The sequence below is a fragment of the Girardinichthys multiradiatus genome, chromosome 9, assembly GCF_021462225.1.
Source record: "Girardinichthys multiradiatus isolate DD_20200921_A chromosome 9, DD_fGirMul_XY1, whole genome shotgun sequence".
NCBI lineage: Eukaryota > Metazoa > Chordata > Actinopteri > Cyprinodontiformes > Goodeidae > Girardinichthys > Girardinichthys multiradiatus.
This window is the reverse complement of record NC_061802.1, coordinates 8,705,227-8,722,033: the sequence shown is the minus strand read 5'-3', so window position 1 is coordinate 8,722,033 and position 16,807 is coordinate 8,705,227. Positions and strand designations below refer to the sequence as shown.

The 16,807-nt window shown below is 40.4% G+C and overlaps 1 protein-coding gene across 1 annotated transcript in view; it reads right to left on the bottom strand.

Moving 5' to 3' along the window:
- cachd1 (cache domain containing 1) overlaps nt 1-16,807 on the bottom strand; it is a 106,568-nt gene that overhangs the window by 18,211 nt on the left and 71,550 nt on the right. Inside the window, exons 6-16 of the mRNA XM_047375153.1 lie at nt 14,395-14,539; nt 14,068-14,284; nt 13,809-13,958; nt 10,945-11,217; nt 7,485-7,634; nt 5,943-6,066; nt 5,694-5,811; nt 3,407-3,575; nt 3,183-3,325; nt 2,305-2,486; nt 366-476 (exon numbers count right to left, since the gene is read on the bottom strand). Coding sequence (XP_047231109.1) covers nt 366-476; nt 2,305-2,486; nt 3,183-3,325; nt 3,407-3,575; nt 5,694-5,811; nt 5,943-6,066; nt 7,485-7,634; nt 10,945-11,217; nt 13,809-13,958; nt 14,068-14,284; nt 14,395-14,539 — 1,782 coding nt within the window. The remainder of the gene's footprint in view (nt 1-365; nt 477-2,304; nt 2,487-3,182; nt 3,326-3,406; nt 3,576-5,693; nt 5,812-5,942; nt 6,067-7,484; nt 7,635-10,944; nt 11,218-13,808; nt 13,959-14,067; nt 14,285-14,394; nt 14,540-16,807) is intronic.

The window sequence follows — 16,807 nt, the reverse complement described above, 5'->3', positions numbered from 1 at the left end:
CTACTACTGGAGGTTCTAACACTACACTGATTTGCTTGAGGGCACTTTGGAAGAACAGATTCAAAGACAATTATGACAGAACACAGATTAGTTGATTCACTTGAAAGCAATATACGAGTCAGTCAATGGTATGTTTTGGTTTGTGCCAAATTATTTTCTGTTTTCAGAGATAGTGGAGTTCCACAGAAATGGCCCCTGGTTAAAAGGCTTGATGCATACAAAGTCTTTCCTTACAACAGTGGCTCTGTTGAGCAGAAGGCTTACGCCAATTCATCAATAATTAACATCATTATTAATCTAGAGGAAACAGACCAGACCGGACATCATTCCGTTCACTACTATTAATCTATAACCATGTTTTTCACCTGGAGGCATGAATGGTGTGGCTGATGGTGACGACGTAACCGGCGCCGCCAACATCCAGATAGGGGCCGGTGAAGGTGATGAGGCCAGGGTTAGCCACAGCATGCTGGTACCTATATGACACAGTCAGAGGGTTAACCTCATGAAGTTCATTTACGTATTTGCTCACTGAAACAGGTGCAAATACGAACAACCAATGAAAACTTCATGTAGTGAGATCCATATACAGATTTAATACATGCAGAGTGATTTCAAGCGTTTATTTTCAATAACTTTGATAATTATGGCTTATACCTATCGAAATCTAAAGTCACTTCCACAGAAAATTTGATTATGACATAAGACCAATAAAAGAGGAACTTTAAACGGAAATGTCCATGAACTGTGCATAATATGCACTCATCCTATGGTTGGGGCTCCTTTTGCATTAATTATTGCATCAATGTGACATGCCATGGAGGCGATCAGCCTGTGCCACTGCTGTGCCCTCCAGCTTATCTTGAATGGACTTAGCCTCAAATTCCTCTTAAGGATTCCTGTTTTTCTGCCGGCATTTTTTTTTAACTTAACTTCCCAACATGAGCGTACAGCATTCTGAGCAGCCAGCTACGTTTCTATAGCACAACATGGCTCTAACATTTCTGTATTAAAAACATTTTTTTATAAGTCTTATAATGGTAAGCAAGTCACATTTTAAGATAATATAAAGATTTTCTGAGAAACTAATTTTGGGTTTCATTAGTTGTAAGTCATAATCATCATAACTAACTCAAATTAAATAACTCTCTTCAAATGTTATCAAAAAAACAAAACAAACAAAAAACTGCAAAACAAGTGATTTAGTGCTTTTACAGGCATTTCAAATCACAACAGACCTGAACAAATTGTAAACCCTAATTAATGTCAAAGTTGATTTCCGATAAACATGTTTTTACATTTACCTTTACCTGAGCTAAACTATATTCCTAAGACAATCTAATCACATTAACTAACCTGACAGGGTTTGTTTTAAAGAAACTTTGCTAGCATGCTCTGTGTTGGGAACCTCTCACATGATGTTCTTTTAAGGTTTTGCTACATTTAATTTGCCTCAAAAGTCACAACTCTGTTCTGGGGATCATGTCACATATATGTTGAGCACGTTGTAGTTCAAAGTTGCAAAAGGCGTTGGATTTGCTAAGTTTTGTGAGGCTAGCTAGTATTAGGTTAGAACTGCAAATAAACAGTTAATTTCAGTGACTTTCACCAAATTTTATGAGAAGTCTGTTTGGCCTTTACAGTCCTGTTATGCCAGAGTTTCCACTCCATTAGATTTTTCCAGACATGGATCACAACTATTTCTCCTTTTAGCTACAGATAAAATACAACTGATTTGCATAGTAAAGCAGGGACACATAGAGAAAGGTAAAAAGAGAAAGAAAAATGGGATAGAAAACAAATGTAACATAAAAGAAAGTTCAAGAAATTTAGAAAGATTTAACTGATTAAATTAGAACATTTGCAACGTTAGAATAAACTTTAGATCTATTAAAGTTAGTAAAATAAATTAAAGTACAATGGAAAGAAAAACTGCTAAACAGGATACAAATTTATTGGTATAACAATATATATTTTTTTTACCACATTTTATACATCTATTATTGATCTTTAAAAAACAAAAATTATGCTTGGAAAGCCACAGGAGGTAGTTATGGTAATTATTATTCAGAAAACATAAATTTAACATTTAACTCTTAAGTAAGTCAAAAAAAACAAAAACGTTTCACTTTTTACTCAGTGACCTAAATTTAAAGATTTCATGAGACTAACTTTACCAGATTGAACTTGTGAACATTACATATTTTATTTCTCTTTAGCAGGAGCAAATTTCAAAACCATTCAAATCAAACACCTTTCATGTCGTCTTGCCCCCCTCTGTAAACCCACCAAAGTAAACCTCACCATTGTCTGCGGGTCGGGTCGAATGCTTTGTCCATCAGAGATCCTGGGTAAATTCGGAGCACCCCGCTGGGCGTTGCTATGTAACGTCGCACAATGTAGCAGTTGAGGCTACTCATTTCCATTAGTGTCATCCACTCATCCGTAACATGACTGGTCGCCATAACCTCATTCCTGACAGAGGACTGCGGAGGGGAAAGGAAGGAGGGATGAAAGATGAGAAAAGGGATGAAGAGAAATAGCAGGGGATGAAGAAAGTTGGATACATTTTGGGTAAGTTGTGAAATTGTTTTTGCAATGTTTGCTTCAAGAAAGAAATGACAAATTCTGTTCCTTTGAAGAAAAGAGGTGTTAAAAATGGGAATCCATCTTTTAGGTAGCATTAGGGGAAATACATCAGATTGATTAATCCTAAGGCTTGGAAAAATCCCCTCCCTGAACCCTCCTGAGACAAACCACTGAGTTTGAAAGGGGTGATGAGGTCACCGGAGGGGGTCTTTAAGACTAGCCTGGGAATCTGTAGTGGGATTCAAGCTTCGGAGTTCCAACTCCAACTCCCCCGAGGAAAGGAATCCACACAGAATGCCAAAACCTTTGTGGGAGTTTATCCCCTTCTTCTTAAAGTTGCATAACTTTTTTTTTTAGAGAAAACAGTTAGGTATAAAACCTACGAAGAACAGTCCTGCACAAAACATCTCAGGATTAAAATAGGATATAGTTCATCCGTTTGAAAGTGTCATACAGTCAGGAAGGTATGTAAACAGGTCTCCAGTCCGACCTCAGGGCAGGGTGTGTGAGATGTGTTTGTTAGGTAAAAAAGTGAACTATTCACGCGTGAATGTGTGTGCCTGCAGTCATGTATGTTTTAAAGGGCTGTGTACCTTGAGGCCTGGGTTGGCAATAAGCCTGGTGTTATCACTGAGGTAGGCCGTGTAGTGCTCCACCATCCGCTTTGTTTCCGGCTGACTGAGATGCTCATAAGGAGAGGAGAAACTACCAGCTGACAGCATCACCGTGGGGGATTCTAAGAAACACACAGAGGGACAGTAGAGTTAGACTAAGTAAGATTATAATAAAGGTCTGTTGAATTTAGAGTTTGTCTTACCAACAGTGGCGAGCTGCTTGAAGTGTAGGCAGGAACTGGGCTGACCCAGCAGGTCTAAGCGATGGTACAGCAACTTAGAGCTGGGAGCTGTGTTCAGGTTCTTCAGCTGCTTCACTGGGATCTCTGGCTGCACGTACACAATGCACAGAATAAACGACGTGTCCTGGACCTAAAGGAAAGGAGAAGGAGAGCTTACTGGATGTTTTTATGGATAATGTTACGAATAAGAAGTCCAGTTAAACAAACCCCAATAATGCAATACATTTATCCTCTTTTGTATGTCCCTGTTTTTAAAACATCTTCTGATAAGGAACAAAGATTGTAAATTTATGAAACTTAGGTGTAAAATAATCGTCTAAATTTAAAATAAGTTCATGGCCATTGACTAATTAAGAGATCATGTGCAACAAGACCCGTCACTTTACAAAATATGTGCCAGGCAACAGAGCTCTGCAAAATGGATAAATTCACATTTTCATATACATTTCTTTGTGTTTCTGGTCCACTTTATTATCTGAAAATCTACAAGCACAGACAGATCAAGTACAAGACGAAATGTTTTATAATTCATGATATTCAGAGTAATTTTTCCAGGCTCAGATTTCTTGATTTTCCGTCTGCTTTTAAAACACAATATAAAAACCATCATCAGGTTGGGTTCCGATTCAGCAACAAGAAAAAGGGTTCATTTACAGTTTCTTTGGTGGATTTCTTTAACAGTTGAACTAAATTAGATCAGCTTTATTTTTTTACATCTCTAACACTTTGAGTTGTCAAACCTGAATGAATTATCCAGCACTAAATACTGATTATTTAAAGCACACTTAGCGATATTGGATCTTTGTTCTGTTTGGTATTATTCATAAAATAGCAGTTCAGAGCTTTGCTTTGTATTTCAAACACACCCAGTTGAGGAACCACAGGTCCAATTTAAAATTCTCATCTAACATGGCTTATAGGCCGGCCAAAACAAAACTATGAAATGACTCTGACTTGACCTTGGAATGATTCTATTAATGGATTTTCAGTCAGTAAATCAAAAACCAAAATGTTCAAAAAGTTTGACAAAAACAATTAGATTGTGATGGAGCAAATTAAAGGTAAGAGATGTCAGTTTCATAGAAAGCAACACATAAACCACTTTATTTTGCTTAGAAATTCAGATATTTATGCTTTAGAACAACCATTTTTCCACATTTCCTTTTCCTTTTTTCATACTTTATAAAAATAAAATATTAAATTATAATAGCAAGATCTGCACTTTAACAATCCTTTCAAGACTCCCTTGGAATCATGCATTTCTCATTTAAATTTTGTCCTTTTTTTACCCAGGACTTTTCATCCTGGTCCCTTTTACCCACCTTGGGGATGTTTCAAATTCTCTTCTATGATGTCCTCACAAGTTAATGCAAGGAAATGTAGTTATGTGAATCTGCGAGAAACTCTTTTACCTGCAGCATTCTTGTTTTTAAAGATGAGCTTGATTTCACAGAGGCAATGTTTTATAGCTGCAGGGAGATGTGTCCCTCTAAAAACTGCTTTTCCCACAACGATTTTAAATGAACTCTGTACCATTTGTCTATCACCGGGTTCTTCACTGTGAAATCAGGCAGTTTTTCAGAGGTACTAAAAATAGGTTTTATAAAGATCCAGACTGGTCTTAAAAACTCAATGAGAAAATAGAGGGCAACCATCTTTTCAAATAAATTACTGTTTCAACTTACTTGGATACTGTTAAAACCGCAAAAAGGGGTGACCTGTGTGGGAAACAACTCTCTTCTCAAATTATATTTTACTAGGCCAGTTTAGTGATGTTCTGGCTCTGGAAAGTCCTTTAAAAAACCCACAGTGCTGCCAAACACATGTCAAACGTAACTTGTTTGAACTGCTCTTGTTTGAACAAAATAGCCTTATTGTCAGAAAGCATTTAAAAAGAAGTAAAGCGGCATGCTGAAATTAAAGGTGATTTTCCTACTCCTGCCAAAAAGTCTAAATGTCAGGAAGCAGAAAGACTCAAACTGGCATGATGATGATGTGGCGTCCCGTTGCCATTTGTTCCAAATACATAACGCTTCTGGGCCTCTGAAGGAAAGATTCACACAGGTTCTGGGTGTTGGGGCTTAATGGGTTTTGTTACGCTGACTAATTTAAGAGGGTGGAAGACGAGAACATAAATCTTGGCAGGACTTTAGAGTGATGATAAAGTGCTTTAAACAGAGAGGTAAACATGGATAATTCTGACATGTCTGCGGTGGTTATTGGGTCCACAGGCCAACTGAACACCTACCAGTTTCCATGCATAGCTGACATTGTATGCATCTTTGCTGTTGTCTCTGAGCCGGTTGGTGTGCCAGGAAAGGGAAGAGTTGACGGGGACAGCAATTACCTGACTGCCTAAAGGGAGGCTGCAAACACAGAAATTAAAAACTTATTGCAAAATTCGACCCAAATTCTTCCCACCTGAAGGTCCCTGCCTAGAGCAATTTCAGCTACAGTTCTTTTCTTTATTCTTGACCGGTTCTTTATCTTCCCTCACCCAAGGATGTTCTGTCGGACAGCTGGGAAACCTGGGATGTTCTCATAGTGGATAATATCCGTGTGCAGGGGCGGCTCTGTCATCAGGTAGGGTCTGGTCAGTGATGGGTGCATCAGGGTGTAACCTTGCAAGATGAAAACAGTAAAAGTGTATTTGTTTAATGTTTTAAATCAACATTCAACCTGACCAACATAGATCCACTTATTTGCTGTGGATGCTGTTCCCAAGTGAAAAACACCCAGCATTGTTTTCAGCATCAGTCACATGTTTAAAATGAAATCAGTGAAAGCAGGTTTTGAGAAGCTGTTTTCAAAGGAAACAATGAGGTTCATTCAGTCTGCGATAGAGAGCGAGACTTTCAGCAGAAAACAGAAAGGCAGAACAGAATACTTCACAGATGCTCTGTTTGATATCCTAAGCTTTTAATGTCTGTTTCTTATGGAACATGATGCATTTGGAAAACGTCGGCAGGCTTTTGGGAATCTCAAAGTTTAGGTAAGGATCTACATTCTACATAAGAAATACACGTGATGACTGTTATTGAGTAATGCTAATGGAACTAATTATGCTAACAATGCTAATAAAAAATACTAAGGAAAGTTATCATGTAACCATTTTGTCTTTGTTTAAAAATAGCAAACCCTGTTTTACAGTAACTGCTCTCTCACATACGTGTTCCCTGTGATTATTATTTAAATGATGAATGCCTGCTTACGGTGGTGAGGCTAGAAACAATATTTTGAATATTGTTCTTGTATTTTCGTATCTTAAGAGTTCCAAAAGGCGACTTGGACTCAGCCAACATTGGTATCAGCAGGTCAAAGCTTTACAAAATACATAGATTAGAAATCAGACATAAAACCTCTAATGCAATGAGTCACAAGGCAAACTACATTATACAGTTCAGTTTACATTTGTGTGGATAAAGGCCTTTTTTCTACGAAAGGGAAAGTCCTGTTGCATTAATGATGTTTCAGTTTTTGTCTTTGCAGTTTTGTTTTCAGATTCAATCAACAATAAAAGAAAAGGTTCAGGAAAGTTAGATTTACACTGTAGTAGAGAATAATATAGATTTGTGCTTTGGCTTCTTCTAGGGCTTAAGTGACTCATTTGGTTCAGGAAATGAAAGACGCTTAAAGACACATTCTTTCTTTTAAAATTAAATAGCAGCAAATCATTTGAGTGTCTGTGTTAAGCTTTGATGTGAGTTGCAGCACTAATAATGTTGGTGTAGTAATAAGCAACAGTTTCATGCCATATTGTTACGCAAATGAATAAAAAATGGTAAAGCTTTTTTAAGGATTTTTACCTAAATTGCGTATTTTTTAAGCATTTAATCAGTTGACCAAGCCAGGCTCCCCCCCCCCATCAGTGCCATCTAATAAAAACCTTGCTAATGTTTCACTTCCCTGCCAAGAAGGTATGAATTACAGACTGAGATCTGGACTAACGTGACATCTGGATAAAAGTGAGATCTGGATTGGCTCAACATTCTGCATGAATCAGAGACATGATTTCCCTGTAAGTGCCTATATGTCTGACCTTTGTTGTCAATGAGAAACGTATAAGAAGCCAGCGAGTCTTGGTAGTAGGTGACATCCTCGAGGATGTAAGCCAGGTTCACATCCACGCCAACCACGCCCAGGAGCATGTTACCAAAGTAACAGGGCCGGCTCACAGTCATGATGAAACCTGGAAGAGATGCAACAGGTACATAAGGCGGCTGGTCCTTCATTAAAAAACACATCTCTATTGTAGATTAATTACTCTTATTGAATTATATCAAAACACACCACAAATTACCATCCCTGATATGGCACACTCTCCATGTGCCTTGCCCAATGGAACATCAACACGTGGCAAGGAAAGAAGCTGGAATCCAAAGCTTAATCTCCTGACTATAAGATGGCTACTTGTTTCAGCACAAAATGCCCAGAATTTGTCAAAATTATGTCACACAACAATAGTTAGTAAATTATTTCTACGATTTACTGACTATTGTTGTGTGACATAATGTTTTTTACAATATAAACTTTGGCCATCATATTGCAAATAAGAATGAGTCAAAATAAGCTTTAGTTGTGCTAGTTTGTAGGTTAGAAATGGGTTCTTTAAAAGCAAAAACATGCACAGTTGTGGACATGTTTATGCTAGCGCAGCTGTGTAAAATATTTTAAAATAAAAAATCTTTTATTGAAGTAACATATTTTCATACTGAAACCTTTCAGAAAAATCCAACCTTTTCTACAAGAACTTTCTGGCAGAGGTAACTAAAAACTGACATTAAGAAATAACCATTTATAACAAAATTGCCAGAGCAGAAATTGTTGACAAGTCCAACAATTCATAGAAATTAATCTAAAGTGAATCATTTTTAAATGGATGCTTCTCTTTTGGAAGTTGATCAGAGGAGAAGTCCAGGAAATTTTAATAAGTATTCCATGACTTCATGTTTCCCAAACTTTTTAATATTATGTGGCACATCGGCCTATTTTCGGTAGCCACTCTACACATGGGAATAACTGCAAAACATAGCTACTTACATCCATAAAGAAACAAATAAAAGGCTTCACAACAACAGGAACTGTGACAAACAAGGCTGGTAAGTTTATCAAGCTCCATGTACAGTAAGCAGGTGGTAAAGGTGGTAGAAACCTCCCCAGAGCTCACTGATGGGAGAGCCGCAGTCATTTTTTCTCTGTGTGAGGTTGCGTTTACAAAACGTACCCAGGGAAGAAAACTAGCTAATTTTCCCTTGTCTACTTCAACCAATGATCGCCAGATGAAATACTGAGAATCTGATCTTTTGATGTTCATTCAACGCATTTTTTGGCTAACAAATATAAAAACAACATATTTTTGGTGTGTTTATACACTTACAATTGAAGGTAAGCGTTGTTGGAATTACACATCTAGCCTCTTTCAAAGAACTAGCTGCACTTCTAAAGTCAGAGTTTGTTCATTTAGTTTTTCAATTAAATATAAAAATCAACACTTTGAATTTGCTACAATTCTGACAAATGTGATCAAAATATAAAAAAAAGGAATCAGCAGCTCAGATGTAAAAAAAAAAAAACAAACTCAGTATTGACCAATAAAAACCCTGATCAGTGGGTTTTATACAGGCCCTTCTCAAAATATTAGCATATTGTGATAAAGTTCATTATTTTCCCCCACTCCTTTATTTTAAGTCTGGGGCCACATGGTCAGTCAACATAATGTCATGATGAAAATTTAACATTCATATATTTTAGATTCATGCAAACACTAACTGAAATATTTCAGGTCTTTTATTGTCTTAATACGGATGATTTTGGCATACAGCTCATGAAAACCCAAAATTCCTATCTCACAAAATTAGCATATCATTAAGAGGGTCTCTAAACGAGCTATGAACCTAATCATCTGAATCAACGAGTTAACTCTAAACACCTGCAAAAGATTCTTGAGGCCTTTAAAACTCCCAGCCTGGTTCATCACTCAAAACCCCAATCATGGGTAAGACTACCGACCTGACTGCTGTCCAGAAGGCCACTATTGACACCCTCAAGCAAGAGGGTAAGACACAGAAAGACATTTCTGAACGAATAGGCTGTTCCCAGAGTGCTGTATCAAGGCACCTCAGTGGGAAGTCTGTGGGAAGGAAAAAGTGTGGCAGAAAACGCTGCACAACGAGAAGAGGTGACCGGACCCTGAGGAAGATTGTGGAGAAGGGCCGATTCCAGACCTTGGGGGACCTGCGGAACCAGTGGACTGAGTCTGGAGTAGAAACATCCAGAGCCACCGTGCACAGGCGTGTGCAGGAAATGGGCTACAGGTGCCGCATTCCCCAGACCTGGGCTACAGAGAAGCAGCACTGGACTGTTGCTCAGTGGTCCAAAGTACTTTTTTCGGATGAAAGCAAATTCTGCATGTCATTCGGAAATCAAGGTGCCAGAGTCTGGAGGAAGACTGGGGAGAAGGAAATGCCAAAATGCCAGAAGTCCAGTGTCAAGTACCCACAGTCAGTGATGGTCTGGGGTGCCGTGTCAGCTGCTGGTGTTGGTCCACTGTGTTTTATCAAGGGCAGGGTCAATGCAGCTAGCTATCAGGAGATTTTGGATCACTTCATGCTTCCATCTGCTGAAAAGCTTTATGGAGATGAAGATTTCATTTTTCAGCACGACCTGGCACCTGCTCACAGTGCCAAAACCACTGGTAAATGGTTTACTGACCATGGTATCACTGTGCTCAATTGGCCTGCCAACTCTCCTGACCTGAACCCCATAGAGAATCTGTGGGATATTGTGAAGAGAACGTTGAGAAACTCAAGATCCAACACTCTGGATGAGCTAAAGGCCGCTATCGAAGCATCCTGGGCCTCCATAAGACCTCAGCAGTGCCACAGGCTGATTGCCTCCATGCCACGCCGCATTGAAGCAGTCATTTCTGCCAAAGGATTCCCGACCAAGTATTGAGTGCATAACTGAACATGATTATTTGAAGGTTGACGTTTTTTGTATAAAAACATTTTTATTTTATTGGTCGGATGAAATATGCTAATTTTGTGAGATAGGAATTTTGGGTTTTCATGAGCTGTATGCCAAAATCATCCGTATTAAGACAATAAAAGACCTGAAATATTTCAGTTAGTGTGCAATGAATCTAAAATACATGAATGTTAAATTTTCATCATGACATTATGGAAAATAATGAACTTCATCACAATATGCTTATATTTTGAGAAGGAGCTGTATTCATTAAATCAGGGTGTCTAACTCCAGTCCTCAAGGGCCAGTGTGCTGTAACTTCTAGATGTGTCCAACACACCTGAATCACCTCCGTTTGCAGTCGTGTTCTCCAGAGTCCAGCTTATGACATAATTATTTGATTCAGGTGTGTTGAAGCAGGGACAAATCTAAAGGTTGCAGGACACCGGCCCTTAAAGAAGGAGGACTGAAACGATCTAATATGAACTCATGCTGGAGTTTTCTTCTGTCCCTGACTGGTCCACACCACTCACCGTCTCCCATGGGGTCAGCGTAGGGCAGGCTGAAGCGCACCAAGTCAATCATGCGGTTGGGCAGGTTGATGTAAAACCGTCCCACTGACGTCTCCAGGTTGCTCAGCTGGTTCAGCACCACCATGCTGCCCTTTACCACCGGCATCGTGGGGGCTCCAACTGATAGAGGCGAGGAACGCTCCTGTTCGAACGCTCGGTTGATGCCATACTTCACAGAATTCTGCTCGGTGAGGTCCCTCAGGAAGGCCAGCTCCTTCAAGCCAGTGACTCCCTCTGAGGGAGAAAAAAGGGAGCGGAAGAGAAACTGAGTAAGAACAAGAGAAGAAAAGTCAATTGGGACTTTTTCCTTATTTATAGACAAGATTGGTTATCATAAACTAATTTGGTGCTGATGGCTTGACTACATGCCCATTAAACTGGGTAACCATTTAAATGAAATTGGCTCACAACAGATGACTGAGTGCCTTGCAAAAATATTCAATATTAATTTTTTTTATTTCTGATACCTCTAAAAAAAAAATGTAGGGCAACCCAATGCCTTCAGAAATAAAATAAGCAAACAAAGCAACCTTAAGTAATTTCATCTCAGTATAAATAAAGTTGTTCTGTTAAGTTCTCAGAGGTTTGCTGGAGAACATTGGAGAACAAAGAGAAGACAGCAGACAGTTTAGGGATAAAGTTGTGGAAAAGTTTAAAGAGTATTAATGAAAGAAGCAGCCACATGGCCTATGGTACCTCTGGAGGAGCTGCGGAGATCCACAGCTCAGTTGAGACATCATCTATTAGCCATGCAACCTATACTTGTGGTCGTTGAGAGTGGCATTTGATTGTTGAATTGTTGAAAAAAAGTATTCCCCTCGGCAGTTTGTCACAATAAATGCAGCAAACACTGTAAACATGATGATCTGGTCATTAAAATTGAACTTTCTTACCAACATGCATAACACAATGTGTTGCAGAAAACTAACAGCCCGGTCACCATGTCTACTGTGAAACCTGGTGGCGGCAGAGCATCATGCTGTGGGTATCTGCAGCTGAACATTAATGCAAGCCAAACCCTTTTCTGATTTCTAAATGTAAAACTGTTTAAAAACCACAAATCATTTTCCATACATCACTTGTACTGGTCTGTCACAAAAAGCCCCATAAACACTATAGTATGTGGTTTTATTGTGACAAAATGTTAAAAAGTTCAGTTGGGAATTGTTACATTTGATAGGTATCGTTTAGGAATTTCCTTTGAATTTATGACTTTTTTCTGCATCAGGATCAGGAATTCCTTTGAATACATTCAGTCTCTGACTTGATAAGCTTGACTTCAAAAGCCCGAAGCTGCTTCAAAGCCCAGCTGTCATCCGTCAAGCTCTGAGACCATGACATAAATAAATCTGTTAATACTTGAACATATACATGCAGAACAGAGACGGCAATGCACACTTTCGACTTTATCTTTCCAGGCACCGTGAAGTTATTCACCCCACAGCTGTCACCTGGAACATTTGGCATCCCACAACCTGTTGGGAAGGACAGAGCGTAGCATCTGCTTGCATCCAATCACTGAACGGATTTCAGCGGGATCCCTTATTTACTGCCAGGGCTCTGCTCGTTTGATCACTTCGCTGGACCGCATACCGGAGGAAATGTCGCCATGGGCGGCAGTGTCAAACGGACTCCAGGAGGAAACTCTGCTGACATCTCACATGTCACGTTGAGCAGAAAAACCCGCAGTTTTCATTTGAAGGGGTTGTTATGCATCACTATTCCCTACAAATATTAGATGTTTAAAGGTAGAAAAATGTCCCTTTTTGTGTCTGATTAAGAGCTGAGCAAAAAAGACAATGAACTGCATCCCATTTTCCACGCAAACAGAAGCCAGTGCTTTTTGCAACCTCACACACACACACACACACACACACACACACACACAGAACTGTTCATTGTACTGCCAGTGAGACTGATGATCTCCTTCAACAATCAGCACTTCACATTTGGCAGGAGATGCAGCGAAAAAGACTCCCCCCAACCCACCCACAAGCCGAGCCTTTCAGCATCGTGCAACAGCATCAGCAATGAAACAAATGTTTTTCTGAATATGCAATGCTAATACACCAGGAGAACGAGAGATTTCTGCATCCTTTTCATCATCTCTCTTTAAAGATCCAAGGTCCTCTGTCAGTCACACACGTCCAGGCAGCAGCCCGTCCCTTTGAAGTCTTGCTCGCCACTTCTCTTAGATGTACCTCATTTCCATTCTCCGACTCAAAAATGATTTGTGTTAATGGTGGCCTAATGCATGCACAGAAGGGGTGGGTTAGTGAGCCCTGCTGAGGGAGGTGGGAATTAGAGGAGGCAGATGGAAAGACAAAGCCACTGAAAAAAGAAAAATACAGACCCTTAGACCAACACACAGATAAACAAGGAGCCTTCAAATGTTTCAGAACACCTTTATAACCTCTGGTCTTCTCTTGAGGATAAATAAGTAGTGACGAGGTATCAAAAAATGGACAAAACTTTAGATTTCCAACACCAACAAAGTACAAGGGTAAAAAAACGTTCCACATAACTTGCTTAAGTTTACAGCTACAACACATTTCCCATGAAATGAGGCAAATAACTGATGTAAGGGCACTTCAGATTGTTGAAATGCAACAACTTAAGGATCATATGTGTGCTGTGAGAAACCCAGATTTTGTTCGGTGAGGCAGATGGTGTCACAAAATGAATCTAACCATTTTAAACTACAAACCCAAACACAAAGAAAAAAGGTTAACGTAGAAATCGGGAGAAATGTGCTCTTTAAGGTTGGTACCCTGTGTTGTTGCATAATTTAAAAATTCTTAAAGTACAGACTGTGATCCACCCACCGTTCATCAGAGCGTAAGTGAAGATCATGACGGAGTTGTTGAGGTGTCGGTTCTCCTCTCTAACCACACTGAGCGTCGCCCTCTTCTCCAGCTCAGACGACTCTCGAGACGTAATACCAGATGAAAGGTAGATGATGACCATATCTGTAGCTAATAGATGACATAAAACATTACATCAGACTGAGTGAAATAAGGTCTCGGGGAATCTCCTGCAACAAATGCAAAAGCGCAATGGTTTTAAGGTTTGTTTTGGTCTTACTGGGGCTCTGTTTGCTGAGACTGCTAGTGTTGCGCAGCAGTTGGAAAGCCTTCTGGAAGCCAGCAGCATGTTGGGTGGCTCCATTAGAAGACTTGATGTTAGAGATGAAGGTGCTCATCTTCCTCTTAGTCTCGCTGGTGGCCGGAGACAGCAGACTCTTATAGCACTGGTCTAGAGAGCAGGAGCGAACGGTGTCCGCCACTGACAGGATGGAGATCTGGAGAAGAAACAAGAAATATATATTTTTTTAAACTGTCAGATTTCACCCAAAGGTATTAATAATTATTTCCTAATCAAACGGAGCAAGGTCTGCTTCCTTTTCCAAACCTTATCATGTTCATCAATGGAATTAAGGATCACAAGTGCAGAGTCGCGGGCGATCTGAAGCTGTGAGTCCTTTATAGACGCTCCATGGTCAACCATCACCACAATGTGTTTAGATTGTGGACGCACTGCAGAGACGTACACAGGCCTGCAAGAAAAACAGAAAAACAAAAAAAAAACACAAAGTGAGCCGTCAGACAGCCACGTTCACCAGGTACCCCCGTCCACCTTCAAACTCCCAGATTTTTATCAGCTCAGTCGATTTTCTGACTATTTTTTAATCTGGCTGCATACCAAGGTCAAACTGCGGCCTGGTATTTTTCCAAGGATTGGAGTTTAGTGTCAGTTTCTCCAACCATGAAAGCCCCCCTATGATACACATGAAGCCACCATTTCCAATGGAAAATGCCTAAAGAAAATTACTTTATCCATAAAAAAAAAGTAGGCTCCCTGCATCCACTCAGTGTCTCCCTAAATAAAAAGTCTTTACAGGAAGGTACACTGCTCAAAAAAATAAAGGGAACACTTAAACAACACAATATAACTCCAAGTAAATCAAACGTTTGTGAAATCAAACTGTCCATTTAGGAAGCAACACTGATTAACAATCAATTTCACAGCTGTTGTGCAAATGGAATAGACAACAGGGGGAAATCTTTGGTGATTAGCAAGACACTCAATAAAGGAGTGGTTCAGCAGGTGGGGACCACAGACCACTTCTCAGTACCGATGCTTTCTGGCTGATGTTTTGGTCACTTTTGAATGTTGGTGGTGCTTTCACACTCGTGGTAGCATGAGACGGACTCTACAACCCACACAAGTGGCTCAGGTAGTGCAGCTCATTCAGGATGGCACATCAATGTGAGCTGTGGCAAGAAGGTTTGCTGTGTCTGTCAGCGTAGTGTCCAGAGCCTGGAGGCGCTACCAGACGACAGGCCAGTACACCAGGAGACGTGGAGGAGGCTGTAGGAGGGCAACAACCCAGCAGTAGGACCGCTACCTCCGTCTTTGTGCAAGGAGCAACAGGAGGAGCACTGCCAGAGCCCTGCAAAATGACCTCCAGCAGGCCACAAATGTGCATGTGTCTGCACAAATGGTTAGAAACTGACTCCATGAGGACGGTATGAGGGCCTGACGTCCACAAATGGGGGTTGTGCTCACAGCCCAACACCGTGCAGGACGCTTGGCATTTCCCAGAGAACACCAGGATTGGCAAATTCGCCACTGGTGCCCTGTGCTCTTCACAGATGAAAGCAGGTTCACACTGAGCACATGTGACAGACGTGACAGAATCTGGAGAAACCATGGAGAGCGATCTACTGCCTGCAACATCCTTCAGCAGGACCGGTTTGGCAGTGGGTCAGTAATGTTGTGGGGTGGCATTTCTTTGGAGGGCCGCACAGCCCTCCATGTGCTCGCCAGAGGTAGCCTGACTGCCATTAGGTACCGAGATGAGATCCTCAGACCCCTTGTGAGACCATATGCTGGTGCGGTTGGCCCTGGGTTCCTCCTAATACAGGACAATCCTAGACCTCATGTGGCTGGAGTGTGTCTGCAGTTCCTGCAAGATGAAGACATTGAAGCTATGGACTGGCCCGCCCGTTCCCCAGATCTGAATCCGATTCAGCACATCTGGGACATCATGTCTCGCTCCATCCACCAACGTCACGTTGCACCACAGACTGTCCAGGAGTTGGCGGATGCTTTAGTCCAGGTCTGGGAGGAGATCCCTCAGGAGACCATCCACCGTCTCATCAGGAGCATGCCCAGGTGTTGTAGGGAGGTCACTAAATATGTTCATTCAAGTACTGTGTTTAAGTTTGTTTCTGTTACAATCCATCTAAGGAAGAAAGACTTCTCAACTTTTAAAACTCCCAAAACAAAACGCTTGTGCTCATCTTTCTGATTAAAAAACAAAAATGTGAAATAAAATAGCATATGCTTCCTGTTTATTTAGTTGAACACTGCTGTGACCAAATATGTCCTAAACATGGACGTTTAAATATACAGATCCTGATCTGATGGTTAATTTAGTTCAGTGGATCAATTTAAAAAGGTTTAGTTCATATAGTTTCAGAGTGATATATTTCAAACATTTATTTTTGCTTATGTAGATGATTTTGGCTTGAAGCTTATGAAAAACCCAAATTCTGTTTCTCAGAAACTAGAAATTGACCTGAGACCAATAAAGAATGATTTTGAATAACTGGAAATCAAGGTGCTAAAGTCTGGGGGAATAGTGGAGAGGCACAGCCTCGTCATCTGCTGATGTTGGTCCAAAATGTTTTATCCATGTCAGCGCTGCCTCTACTAAGATGTCCCTCTGCTGACAGGTTTGTTGGAGATGCTGATGTCATCTTTGCACTTGCCCATACTCCCAAATGACTAGCACCTGCTTTAATGGGCTTGAATGGCC